This window comes from Trachypithecus francoisi, unplaced genomic scaffold (assembly GCF_009764315.1).
Source record: "Trachypithecus francoisi isolate TF-2019V2 unplaced genomic scaffold, Tfra_2.0 Lachesis_group4, whole genome shotgun sequence".
Lineage (NCBI taxonomy): Eukaryota > Metazoa > Chordata > Mammalia > Primates > Cercopithecidae > Trachypithecus > Trachypithecus francoisi.
In genome coordinates, this window is record NW_022681469.1 from 18,083,951 (window position 1) to 18,098,371 (window position 14,421).

The following is a 14,421-nucleotide window of genomic DNA, read 5'->3' on the forward strand; positions in this document are numbered from 1 at the left end:
CCGGATTCAAGTGATTCTCCTGCCTTAGTCTCCCAAGTAGCTGGGATTATAGGTGCACACCACCACACGTAGCTAATTTTTGTATGTTTAGTAGAGACAGGGTTTCACTATGTTGGCCAGGCTGGTCTGGAACTCCTGACCTCAAGTGGTCTACCCATCTCGTCATTCTAAAGTGGATCATGGTTGCCTAGCCAGGAAACAGCATCTTAATACAATAGTTACTGATGGCCTCCATGTTGCTAGATCCAGCAGTAAAATTCTCAGTCCACAGTTTATTTGACCTGTCAGAAACATCTGATACAGTTGATCACTCTTCTTCATGAAACAGGTTCTTAATGCCTTGTTTGTGTTCTTAGTTTCTTGCTGCTCAGAATGTGGTCTGAATAGCATCTGGACTACCTGGAAGCCTTTTAGAAATGCTAAGTTTTAGATACCACCCTAGACCTGAATCAAAGACTGCATTTTAACAAGATCCCCAAATGATTTGTGTCCATATTAAAGTGTGAGAAACACTGCTTTCAAGCATATTCTCCTGATTACCCTTCTACTCACTCTCTACTCCTCAGCTGGTTCCTCCTCTACTTTGGCGTTTCATGGTTTGACAAGTCATTTAAAATACCTATAATTAGGGCCGGGCGCGGTGGCTCACGCCTCTTAGTCCCAGCAGTTTGGGAGGCCAAAGCAGATGGATCACTTGAGGTCAGGAGTTCAAGACCAGCCTAACCAAAATGGTAAAGCCTCATCTATACTAAAAATACAAAATTAGCCGGGTTTGGTGGTACATGCCTGTAATCCCAGCTACTTGGGAGGCTGAGGCAGGAGAATCACTTGAGCCCGGGAGGCAGAGGTTGCAGTGAGCCAAGATTGTGCCATTGCACTCTAGCCTGGGCGACAAGGGCAAAACTCCGTCTTAAGTAAATAAAAAAATAAATAATCTATAATCAGAACCAGCAATACAAAGTATTTTCAAGGACGAAGAACAACTGGAACTCTCATACATTGCTGGTAAAGTTTTTAAATGATACAGCCATTTTAGGGATCAGGTTGGCAGTTTCTTTTAAAGTTAAATTTACCATTTGTGCAATTCTAATCCTACCTAATTACCCAAAAGAAATGAAACCATCAGTCACCAACAAAGACTTGTGTATGAATACAGCATCTTCTTCATATTTGCCACAAACTAGGAACAACACAATGTCCAATAAGTAAATAGATAGGTTGTGATATACCCATACCCTGTAACACTGCATGCAGCCAGTGTGTGAATCTCAGAATTGTTATGCTGAGCAAAAGAAGTCAGGTGATTCTGTTTATGTGAAATTTGAGAAAAGGCAAAATTAATCTGTAGTGACAGAAGTCATTATCAATGGTTGCCCAAGCCTAAGGGGATGTTATTAATTGCAAAAATGTATGAAGAAACTTTCTGGGGTGATGGATATTTTTTATGTTGATTGTGACTGGTCATTACACAAGTGTGTGTGTGTTGAAACTTTTTAAACTGTTCGTGTAAAATGGGTGCATCTTGTATGTAAATTGTACCTCAGTGAATTTCAGTTTTTAAAAGTGAAAAATACCTGATGGCTTACACCTGTAATTCCATCACTTTGGGAGGCCAAGGTGGGAGGATGGCTTGAGCCCAGGAGTTCAAGACCAGCCTGGGCAACATAGTGAGACCCATCTATACAAAACAGTTTTTTAATTATCCACGCATGGTGGTGCCCACCTGTAGTCCCAGCTACACAAGATGCTGAGTTGGGTAGATCTCTTGAGCCCAGGAGGTTGAGGCTGCAGTGAGCTGTGATGATGCCACTGTACTCCTACCTAGGCAGGAGAGCAACACCCTGTCTCAATAAAAAAAAGAAGGAAACAAAAAAATCAGGGTAAAAATAGAATTTAGGCCACTATGGAGCACAACTTTAAAATATGTGAACTTTACCTATTGGAGAGTTTAATTATTTTTAAATTGATAAATGATTACTGACTACAGAGAAGTAACAGAATGCCATTCTCATTAATCTTACTTTCCAGGGTTGTAATAAGGGAGCAGAGGGCATCAAAGTATAAGGAAGACCGTAATTTGATACTGTCACCACTATCACACCTACCAGTCCAGGTGGTCAGCCAAGGAGAGACTCATCTTGCTGCCTAAAGTCTGATGAACCTTTGTAAAATTGTGCAGTATTAGGTGAAAGAGGGCTGACATGCAGATGTCTAAGTAGGTCAGTTCTGTGTTTTACCAATAGTTTAAAATACTTGAAAATAGCAGCAGACTTAAGTGAGAGGCACTGGTGGCTTTTACAAATAAGCTAAGCTGATAAATTAGCCAAATGGCATAGCAATATTATCAATAGGCCTTTTAATGATAATCTCTCGTGGTTTTCTAAAGGATAAGATCAAGAGATGTAACATGAATGACAGGATTTGACTGGGTTCATACTGGATGAATGATCATACCTGAAGACAGCAAACTAGAATGAGATTCCTATCCTCAGTCCTCTCTTGAATATAATTACATATTTAGAAGTAACTTAGGTGAGGAATTATTAGCATGCTGATCTTTAAAAATCTCCCCTTTTTCACTTCTCACGTAAGACTCTTGAAACAAGAAAATAAAAATAACCTGTGTTTTATTAAAGAAAAATGAAGCAGCCAAGAAAAAACTGATTTTTTCTGTGAAAGCTAAAGTTATAGTCTGAAATTATAGACCGTGTCTACAAAATTAAAAATCCTAAGGCCGGGCATGGTGGCCCAAGCCTGTAATCCCAGCACTTTGGGAGGCTGATGCAGGCAGATCACGAGGTCAAGAGATCAAGCCCATCCTAGCCAACATGGTGAAACTCCATCTCTACTAAAAATACTAAAATTAACTGGGCATGGTGGCGAGTGCCTGTAGTCCCAGCTAAAGTATAAGATGAGGAAAATGTTTTATAGGAGCAATTCAAGAATAATTATTCTAGGATTGTAATTGAATATAATTCTTTTTGTGCCCTTTTTTTTTTAAATTCTATTGTCATAAATTTTGACCCATTCGCAGGAAGCATGTAATTGAATATATTTTAGTTGGACTCAGTAGCATGACTTTGGCTGCCGTAACAATCACAATAATGTCTGATTTAATGTTGTATGCCCACCACGAGGGAGATGAAGACGAGGATCTCACCATAGTTTGTGTTGGTTAGATCCAATCTGAAGTACTGCTTTTAATTTGGGGCACCATGTTATGCTCTGTAAGAATGTGGAAAAGCTGAATCTTGGATAAGAGCTTGAAGTAGTGTGAGAAGAAATTTTACCAGATGATTTTGTAGCTCTAAGATTAAATGGTTCTGTAGCTGGACACTTTTTCTTCAAGGAATGAGACTGTTAAGAGAAACCTATCAAGAGAATGTGTTGTTCCTTTGGTTGATAGCATATTTGTTCTTTCCTAGTACTTTTGTAAACCTGTAATGCTCTCCTTAACATCTTACCAAGGAAAGAGGGAGGTCCAATCTAATTATCTTAATTAAGGGATTGACTTCTGTGTCATCTATGGCAAAGTTGATATATTCTTGTTCCCTTCCTTACCCCACAAACGGTTATGTGAGATTTTTATTTTCTGTGTGTGTGTGTGTGTGTGTGTGTGTGTGTGTTGGCATTTTCCATTGAACTGGGTGGTGCTTAGGAAATGATGTTTTAGTGTCCGCCTATTTAGAATTATCTGGGGTAGTGATTACTGTGAAACATTATCTTATGTAGGGATTGGGTTGTCTCATCCCATTTCTCTAGCTGGAGAATTAGACTCCCTTTTCCCTTCCAGCCTTTCATTCTACAGACCTGGACTTCTACTCTTTGCTGCTTTTGTTACAGAAGGATTACAGAAAGAGAATTATTCAATGAGATAAAAATTAAGAAAGCAGTTTGTAAGTTATAAAGGATTACACAGGTATAAAGTGGTGTTATTTCAGGTTGTATTTTTATGCAACTTGGCCTATAACAGGTTTATGCTATACAACTTCTGTGCTGGTTATATCACTAGTTCCCCAATTACATTTGTATCTTGTTAATTATCCAGTACTTTCATGGTCAGAAAATTTCTCTCCTCACTCTCCCCAATTACATTTCTATCTACTTTATTCTTGCTATATTCCTTCGCATCAAATTTGTTGAAAGGATTAACACCATCCCATGGAGAACACCTTTATCTTCCCCTCTTTTAACTTCAGCATGCCTCTCTGTTTTCATATGGTTAAAGCCCATTTGTTTTTGTTTTTAAGTCTTGCAGGAAAAAGAACCTCCTTTCAAAGACCAACACCTTTGTTGTATACTAGATCCCAGGTCTCTCTGAGTGCAGGACCTAGCTCTACCAACCAACACCATCATCTTTTATCCCCCTTTCTTTCTAATGGAGATAAGATCTCACCATCTTAAAGCTTTGATTGAGGCCCATTTATTTCCACCAGTTTTTAACTTTGTATGTCACTGCAGAATTTTGTAAGCAGTGAGACCTATAACTGACATCACATTTTCTTTCAATGAAAGAGTGACAATGTGATATAGAATACTGAGCCTAAAGTCATGACAAGATAATTTTCAATTGTAGCAAATGCTATGAAGAACATAAACTGTAATATGAAATATTAATTGGAGAAGGGATTACTTTAGATAAATAGTAATTTGAAATGAAAATTTTATCTAGAAAATACTTTTAAAATGTTGATGTTGGGAAGAATGAGGAAGTTTAAATGAAGATGAGAAAGCATAAATGATTGTGGTTATTTGCAAATCTTCCATTTTTAACAGTGTTCATTGCATGATTTTGATTATACCACTTGGATTTTAAATTCTCATTTTAAGGTAAAACTGTCTAATGATCATTGTCAGATTTCAGAAGTATCATATATCTGTTCTCTCCAGTATTCAATTAAGAAAAATAACCTTGACTAGCACATTATATGCATCTTGTAGTTGATTCAATAGACATGTATTGAATACTTACCACACATACCAGGCACTGTTCTAGGCACTGGGTATACAAAGAAATAAACAAGACACAGCCCTTCTGAGACAGGAGGATCGCTTGAGCCCAGGAGGTGGAGATTGCAGTGAGCCAAGGTCATGCCACTACACTCCAGCCTGGTGATACAGCAAGACTTTGTCTCCAAAAGAAAAAACAAAATGACAACAACGCTGCCTTTTACTTCAATGAATGTAGCTAAAGCAGTTTTTAGGGGTAACATAGATGATTTTAAAGTTATCATTGACTCTAAAACAGACTCACTATGGCCATTTTAGAGAAAGTTTGCTCCTCACTAGTCTTAAGAAGATTAAGAGTATATGACAACTACCTTTAAAAATAGTTTTAATTGCCAAACTGCATGTTCTAGTTCTAGTAGTTTACGTTCCAAATAGAAGTGAACATAGGCGCATTGAAAAAACACGTGAATCAAGCCATTATTGTGATAATTACTGTATAAGTTGAACAGTGAAAGATCACTTTCAGTTGGGTTAGTCGTGGGAAAGCTTCACTCAGGAGTTAGAATTTGTATTCAGTTTTAAAGGATGGATATGAATAGGTGGAAAATAGAACGAAAGCTAACTTGGAGGGTTGGGTGTAGGAGGGGAGCATTGAACACAGTGATGGAATTAAATATCAAGGTATATTTAAGGGACATGGATAAATAGGCTTGACTGGAGTGAAAGGTTTGTATTGGTAACTAGTAAAAGATAAAGCAAAGTCTTCTAATAGAAAACAAGATTTCGACTGTACCATTATAGTGATATGTTTCCATAATCTTCAATTCATTTACAGTCTATTTTGATATTCTGTAAAGAGTTTATCACAATGTACAATTTTCAATTGTATCATGATTCTAAATAAGTCTTTACACCCCTAAGTATGTTCTATAGATTTTGAGGCCAGAGTCCTTTAGCCCTACTCAGGTTAAAATGATGTTTTGTTTTTCAGTTACTTACACGCCAAGTCAATCATCCACAGAGACCTCAAGAGTAATAGTATCCTTCCTGAAATTTGTCTGCGAAGTTTGAAAACATCCTGACTTTTTCTTCTGCATTTTGTCTTCACATTATGTAAAAACAGTTTTCATGCTAAGTTCGATATACTGTAAAGAGAATTAACAAAGAATTATGCATGCGTGTATAGGAGAGCAGGATACCACAGCCTGCTTTTGGTTTCTCGACAACTGAACTTTACAAGAAAATCTGTCAGAAGTGTTTACAATAGTAGGATTTTTTTATTGCTTGCTTACATTTTATCAGCACTATAAAACTGATAGTTTTGTAACTTTTAGTCCCTTTCAGACCTCTGACCTTGCTCAGTGGTAGTTGAGATATAACTGAAGGCTCTAAATTATATAACAACGAGGTGAGAAAAACATAGTATTTCTTCTTCCCCAAGTGCAGACTAAGATATTGTCTGCAGCATCTTCATTCCAATGAAGAGCCTGTACAGCTTGCCCAGGAGTGCCAAGAGAATATCTGGTCCTACATTGCTAAAATCTAATGGGAAAGTTTCAGGTTCTCCTGTAAACTTAGGAAAGCATCTCACCTCATCCTAGCACATTTCAAGCCCCCAAAATCTTAAAAGCAGGTTGTATAAGCTAAATAGAACTAATCATTGTTTTAGACATACTTATTGACTTTAAGAGGAAAGATGAAGTACTGTGTTTTAAAGAATATTATATTACAGAATTATAGAAATTAGATCTCTTACCTAAAATCTTCATAATGCTTGCTCTGATAGGAAAATGAGATCTACTGTTTTCCTTTACTTACTACACCTCAGATATATTTCTTCATGAAGACCTCACAGTAAAAATAGGTGATTTTGGTCTAGCTACAGTGAAATCTCGATGGAGTGGGTCCCATCAGTTTGAACAGTTGTCTGGATCCATTTTGTGGATGGTAAGAATTGAGGCTATTTTTCCACTGATTAAATTTTTGGCCCTGAGATGCTGCTGAGTTACTAGAAAGTCATTGAAGATTTCAACTATAGTATTTTCACAGTCCCCAGTATTCACAAAAATCAATGTTCTTATTTTTCATGTAAATAGATTTTTTAACTTTTTTCTTTACCCTTAAAAAGAGTATTTTGAAACCAGTTTCAGTGTATCTCAAACAAAAATATATGTCTTATAAACAGTGTTTTATATTTTATTCAAAATTGTTTAAAGTATTTTGTGTTCAAAATGTTCTGTGTATCCTGTTGAAAAAAACAGGTATGCAATTTAAGGCAGGTGTGATCTACAGCCATTATTATGGTTTTGCTAAGAAAACTACTCCTTTTAACAGAGAAGCTGTTTCACAATCTTATTTAAGCCTAATTTGGAAAGTTACTCCTTTAGACTAGAAAGAGTCTCATAATTATGGGGCAGCTAGAAGAGGAAAGACAAAAAAAAAGAGAGGTAGATTAACAGCCTTGTGCTGTCTTGCATAGCTCTTTCTTTCTTCCTGTTTTTTGCTTTGTGAAAAAGAAGAAAGAGAAGTTCTAAAAGAAGGGAACTAAAACTTCTGTGCAGTTGCAACAAGCTGTGGAAAGCTCAGTCATTATGAATCATTCCCTAAAACAGCATTCTTAAAAGGGTCCCTCACAGCGTTTTAGAGGGCCCACAAGATCTTCCCTTTGTGAGACAAGATTTTCTTTATATCATTCAACCAAAACAACACATCGCAACAGATTGCGTGCAAAAGCAAATATGAGAATCCAGCTGGCTTCTGTTAAGTCAGACATTGAAGAGAATCACAGGCCAGGCATGGTGGCTCAAGCCCATAGTTCCAGCTATTTGGGAGGCTGGGGCAGGAGGATCATTTGATCCCAGGAGTTGACTGGCCTGCTCAACAAAGTGAGACCCCATCTCTAAACCATAAAAGGAGGATAATTGTACTACTATTCTTACTAAACTTTGTTTTTGATAATAGTTACTTTTCATTTAAAATGAATGATCTGTGTTAACATCTGCTGGTTATTATTTTAACAGTTAAATGAATTAATAGTTTAATTTCTCCATTAAATTTTAATGATAAATATCCACAGATACAATCCACATAAAGAAAAGTGCTTTAGCGTCCTCAATAATTTTTAAGAGTGAAAAAGAGTCCTGAGACCAAAAAGTTTGAAAACCACAGCTCTAAGCTGAATACAGGCTTTCCCAAAAGTCTTAGTGTAATTCTAAGCTTTAAATAACTTAATCTGCACTAAGACTTTCGGGCACCCTGCTGGAAACAGAAAAGTTGTAAAGGCTTTCAAAGCAGCAAACTGTATGTAGCAGTCTCCAAAAAGGGAAGTCCAAGGTAGGACTCCCAAGTTTGTCCGAATAAACCTAGAGTTAAATTGAGCTATGATTTCTTATGACAGTAAGTAGAATTAGGGCAAGTGGCAAGGTAGAAGAGTATTCTAGTACCCTAACCTCCTCTAAGTCTCTTGATCTGAAATGTTGAGTTGGACTAGTAGATTTCTAATGCCCCTTCTGTTTCTAAGATTCAGTGATTGGAGTTAGCTAGATTTTTTTCATTATTTAACATGTTTAACTGTTTTAATTTATAATTATAAGTGATAGAAAAATTAATAACTATAATCTGATGTCAGGCACCTTTATTAAGGTATACACACCTTGTGAAAATGATGGCATTGTATCCTAAAAGGATGAGGGAAAACAGATTGTAAGTGCTGAAATTGCAAAACCTAAAACTATAAACAATAGTCACGTGCTTCTAAAGTATATTAATTTTTAACTTTGTGGGAGAGTTAGGCTCAATCAAGTCTCCAGTTTTGTCCCAGTTTTTGTCCTTTTTCAAAAACCTTCGTTAATACAGTTTGTAGATTATTATACATAAAGTTTTATATTTTCTTACAATTAATTTTTTGTTGATACCTGTATTCTTCCATGCTGAGTTTTAAGACAAGAGAATAATAGCCAACAGCACCCTTCATTGTTAAACCCATCCTGGGTTGGTACTGCCCTCAGAAACAAATATGGAACATTCATATCATAGGAGAGAAGAATTTGGTTATAACTAAGGCTGTGTGGTCCTCTGAATTATATACAATGTTCTTCTCAACTTTGTTCTATTTATATCTTAGGAGAGAAAGAAACCTTTGTGAGAGTTTTTACAAATTAAATTGCTAAATTGAAGATTCGTCATGCATTTCTTAAAATAGGTGACATGCAACTTTTCATCAAACTACCACCAACAGTGTGAGATAAAACTAAATTAAAAGAAAAAAGCAGTTCATCTGATTTCTACTTCATCTCTCACAAAAACTGGTTTAGTCTTTGAAAAGTATACCTTTGCCATACCAACCTCTCAGTATTCTGGCTTGCTCATTACATCACAGTTATATGTGGTTTATTTTGTACTGTATTACTAAAAGCAACTATGAACAAAATGTATGACAAAGCGAAGTAGATCAACTTTCTCCTTCACTTCCATCTTCTCGTGCTCCTCAGGACATCCCACAGATCTTCCATCAGTGGTTCTCAACTTTGGTTGGACATTAGAATCATCTGGGGAGCTTTAAAGACTAATTAATGTTTGGGTCCCACCCCCAGACTCTGATATGTTCTGTGATTGGGCTGGAGTGTAGTCTGGACGTTGAGGGGTTTAAGGCTCCACGGGTCATTCTCATTTGCAGCTGTTGCTGAGTGCCATTATTGTCCCTCCCTGTGAGATGCCTGCCTTACCCAGACCAATAACCAGGAATTTTGTCCCAGGTCTTTCAGCCATTTTTGCAGAGTTAGTACCACTTTTGCTGTCAAATTGACATTGTCATAAACTTTTCATTAATATACTGCCATTTCGATTCCTTCCAAATGAAACAATACAGAAGACACAAGGTGAAAGAATAACTCTTTTAAGCTCATATTTAACCAACTGTTTATTGTATTTCATGTAAATAAGAAACCTAATTGTGCAATACAATAACTAAAATGTGTAAAACCGTAGCAAATAGGATTGTTTCATTGCCCAAGAAGCAGCAGCCAAAAGATTCTTTATACCATCTTTTACTAAATCTACCCGCTGTCTTGCTTTTGTTAATAAAGCATCCATGGCATGTTTATAACATATGCTGATTCCATAGTTTGAAAGGGGATTTGATTTTATCAGTCTTGAAATTCTACCATTAATTTCTAAGGTGTCCTCAGATAAGAAAAGTTGTTTGTACCAATGGGAAAACTTAAATTCTAGGACAGTTACTACAGTAGTTGTACTGCTCCTAAGCATCTTATAACCACAAATCTAGTATTTCTTTGCTGAATCAAGAATGGGAAGTGGGAACTGATTCTGATAGGGTAAATCGTGGGAAGAATTCAAATGGCAGTGATGGTATTTTGTGCAGAAAGAGATTGCCTGAATAATTACCAAATTATAAAACCTTAGTAATGCAATAACAAAATCTCTGCTAATACTGTCTCTTTTCTGAGTTTATAGAGCAGAGGTTTTTTTCTTCATCTTAATTTTATTTCTTTGACTATTAAGAGAATTGATTACATATTAGACAGATGTTTTAACGGTAAAAGCATTACCCTAGGAATTATAATAGCTTGTTTTTCAGTCTTTGGTCAGTTGAAGTGAAGAATTAACTAGAATATTTTTCTTTGTATGTTCTAACAGGCACCAGAAGTCATCAGAATGCAAGATAAAAATCCATACAGCTTTCAGTCGGATGTATATGCATTTGGGATTGTTCTGTATGAATTGATGACTGGACAGTTACCTTATTCAAACATCAATAACAGGGACCAGGTAAATATTTACCACCTCTTGGTGTTTATTTTGCCATCTGTATACAAGGCTCCAGGTAGTTGTAGAAAATAAGTGTTAACTTCTGGGTAAGCATGAAGGATAGAATTCTTGATTTTTGTTACCAGTTTTAGAAATCGTTTGTATACTTTTGGCAGTAATAGCAACACGTAAGTCCTTTCCTTCGAATATCAGTCATAAATGTTAACAATGGAATAAAATTCCTGATTTTCTGACTAGAAACTACAGATACAACAATGGATATTTCTTGACCATAGCACAGTTAGAAGAATGAGCTCTGCTACTGTAGCATCTGGGCATTATACTATTCACTGTATCAGAGTTGTGCTGTCAGAACAGGCACTCAGCTGTGAGCTTCTTTATATTAAATTCTTTTAGAATTACTAAGATTTCTTGAAATCTTTAATTTTTAAAACTAGGTAAATGGAAGGAATCATGCTTTGATTTTTCTATAATGAGAATTCCAGTAGGAGGGTAATTTTTTACTTCTTTCCTTCCTCAGCTCCCGTTCCCTGTCCCTTATCTTCCAGAAGGTACTAATATAGCCTCATGGAGCTGTTAGCCTTTTCTGTCTCTGTCTCAGTAAGCTCGATTAGACTTTTAAAATTGGCCAAGAAAAGTGAATTGTCTTTACTAAAATTACCTTGAATAACTACATTTTAAAAGGTTTGTGAAGGTGTGTGGAGAGAGATTACAACAGTTACCCTGTTAGTATATTAAAAACACTAGTTGACCACATAAACTCTAATTAAAGAATATTTAGACTTTATGCTGTGATTTGCCTCAGAATCACCTGGGAATTTTGTTTAAAAAAGAGGATACTGGCTGGGCGCGGTGGCTCAAGCCTGTAATCCCAGCACTTTGGGAGGCCGAGACGGGCGGATCACGGGGTCAGGAGATGGAGACCATCCTGGCTAACACGGTGAATCCCCGTCTCTACTAAAAAAACTACAAAAATCTAGCCGGACGAGGTGGCGGGCGCCTGTAGTCCCAGCTACTCGGGAGGCTGAGGCAGGAGAATGGCGGGAACCCGGGAGGCGGAGCTTGCAGTGAGCTGAGATCCGGCCACTGCACTCCAGCCCCGGCGATAGAGCGAGACTCCGTCTCAAAAAAAAAAAAAAAAAGATACTGGTGCAGATTCTAATTAAATGGGGAGGAGCCAATCACCTGCATTTTTTTCTGTTTCCCAGGTGATTCCAATACAGACCAAAGTTGAGAATCACCAGTCTAAATAATTTTTTTAATAAGAGTGCAAGCTTTTTAGGTATTTCATCATAACTTCCCAACCTAATGAGATGGTAGTTCTTGTATATAAATGTTACTGCTTCATTTAAGTGATTTGGTCTGTTTTGTCAAGAGCTCAACTCTCTCTTTTTGGTGCTAACTCTGAGTAGCTTTCTCACTTCACCTATTGTGATATCGGAGAAATAATCTCTTAAGTTACCATGCACTTTGTGTGTGTACTTATTGAATCACCATATGCCCCTTACACAACAGTGGTCTTGACTATGTTTGATGGTTTTTAAAAATGGCTACGTTTCTACCCAGTTCATTATAAAACTAAATTTTAGTTGGTGTTGGCCTTTCTAACTACTTCATAGCTTTAGAATGTTGAGTCTTAGTTTTGAGTGTGAAACAACATGACTTTGGATCTGATGTTTTAAGCCTGCATGAAACTTAGATTCAGGGTGGACTGAAATTTCAGCTAAAGAACATAATTGAAACATTGTTCTTACTGTACTTGTGATAGATCTATATCACTGAAATGATTGATTTGACAGTGGCAGTCGGGGTAGCGAAATGGTCTCTAATTTACAAGCTTCATGTCCTCTGCCTTTTATAGTCTTATTAATTCGATCATAGAGCATAACATCCTGTACCATGTTCACTTTTCCTGTACATAATATTTTTCTGGAGGAATTAGGGATTTTTATTTTAGTTTCAGTTGATTTATCATATAGACTACAAATTAATAAAAATTTATGAACCTAAGATCTGGATGAAATTCATTTGTCAGTGAATACGTTTATCTTAATACAGTAACAAAATTATAATATAGAAACAAGTATTATCTCCAAAATACAGATAAAAGCATCCCAGAGTTCTGCACTCATCCACTTCTTGGCATTTTAGGTGCTTTGTCCTCCATGGGAGTATAATAAATGATGTGGCAAGGGCTTACTCTCCATGAGAGGAATGTGTGACCAACAGAAGGGTAAGGCCTTTACTAGTTAATTCTTTCTAATAGTATAGTTAGAACCTTCTGGAATTTGCTAGTCTGAAACCAAGTTAAGTATTTAATGGAGAAGGAGGAGGTAAAAGAATGATGTCCTCTTACAACTACCCCCATTCTGCTTCATTACCCTCTAGTCTACTTTTGTCAAATAGTACTTTCTATGAAACTCCACATTTTGAAGAGTTAACTCTGGCCATCCTCAATGAAGTTGTCCTAGGTACTGTTCCATTCATCCTTTGATTTTTCTTTTGCTGTCTGTAATACTTGGATCTCCATGGCTCTCAGATTAGTCTTCTGTTTAAGAATCCAGGAATATTCTTTACTACGCAATGTGAATACCATTCCCCTAGACTCTCATGCCCATAGTCTGAGGTGGCAGATTTTGCCTGTAAATTCAGAGCACAGCTGGTAAAGCAGTGTGATGTAATGGCAGGTCTTGGACTCAGGTAGATAGACTGGTCTACCTACCTCTCTGGGTATCTTTTTTTTCCTTTTTTCTTTTTTCTCTTTTTTTTTTTTCCCCAAGACAGAGTCTCGCTCTGTTGCCCAGGCTGGAATGCAGTGGCCTGATCTCGGCTCACTGCAACCTCTGCCTCCTGGGTTCATTGATTCTTCTGTCTCATCCTCTCGAGTAGCTGGGATTACAGGCGTGCACCACTATGCCCAACTAATTTTTTTGTATTTTTGGTAGAGACGGAGGTTTCACCATGCTGGTCAGGCTGGTCTCGAACTCCCGACCTGATGATCCGCCTGCGTTGGCCTCCCAAAGTGCTGGGATTACAGGCGTGAGCCACTGCACCTGGCCTTTTTTCTTTTTTCAGTTACCCCCAAAATAAGGGAATTCGGCTAAAGAATTTCTTCCAGCTTCAAAAATCAGATTCTTTCTAAAATAGGTATCTTAGCTCTTTGCAAAGTAGTATGCCTTTTTACCTTTATTCACCCTAGTACTAAAAGTCTGGGATATCACTTTGTCATCCCCCAATTCTTCTTTATCATTCCAACATTCTTCTCTCTAATCACCCTGTTCTTCCCTCCTTCAGTGCACTTTCTCTTGTAAGTTGGGATTAATAATGTGCTCACTTAAGCTAGGTATATTGACTATGCCTTTATGGCTTTCTTTTCTTGGAGCAGAAGTGCTATGTCTTCTTAGAGGAATAGATAGTATATATCCGTTATTTCAAGTGTATTCCAGTTATAATTGCTGCATAACAAACCACCCAGAATGTAGTAGCTTAAAATATGAATCTGTAGGTTGGGCTGTTCTCAGTGAGGAAAGTTCTTACCAGTTTCACACCGTATTGACTAGAGTAGATTTACTGGGTGTTAAAAGGATCTACTCGAAAGTGGCTCATTCACGTATCTGGCAAGTTGGTGCTAGCTAGAAGCCAGAAGCTCAGTTATTCTCCACATGAGCCTTTCCTTGCGGACCT

General features: G+C 37.1%; 1 protein-coding gene across 5 annotated transcripts in view; it reads left to right on the top strand.

Annotated features, from left to right (window-relative positions):
* The window catches only part of BRAF (B-Raf proto-oncogene, serine/threonine kinase), a 197,250-nt gene that overhangs the window by 163,170 nt on the left and 19,659 nt on the right, over nucleotides 1–14,421 (top strand). For 4 of the 5 annotated variants that reach the window (XM_033192268.1, XM_033192265.1, XM_033192266.1 and 1 more), the window contains 3 exons: nucleotides 5,942–5,988; nucleotides 6,779–6,897; nucleotides 10,606–10,737. In XM_033192268.1, the coding sequence (XP_033048159.1) occupies nucleotides 5,942–5,988; nucleotides 6,779–6,897; nucleotides 10,606–10,737 (298 nt within the window). Of the gene's footprint in view, nucleotides 1–5,941; nucleotides 5,989–6,778; nucleotides 6,898–10,605; nucleotides 10,738–12,888; nucleotides 12,971–14,421 lie in introns of all 5 variants that reach the window. The other variant, XR_004432742.1, reaches the window with a different exon arrangement.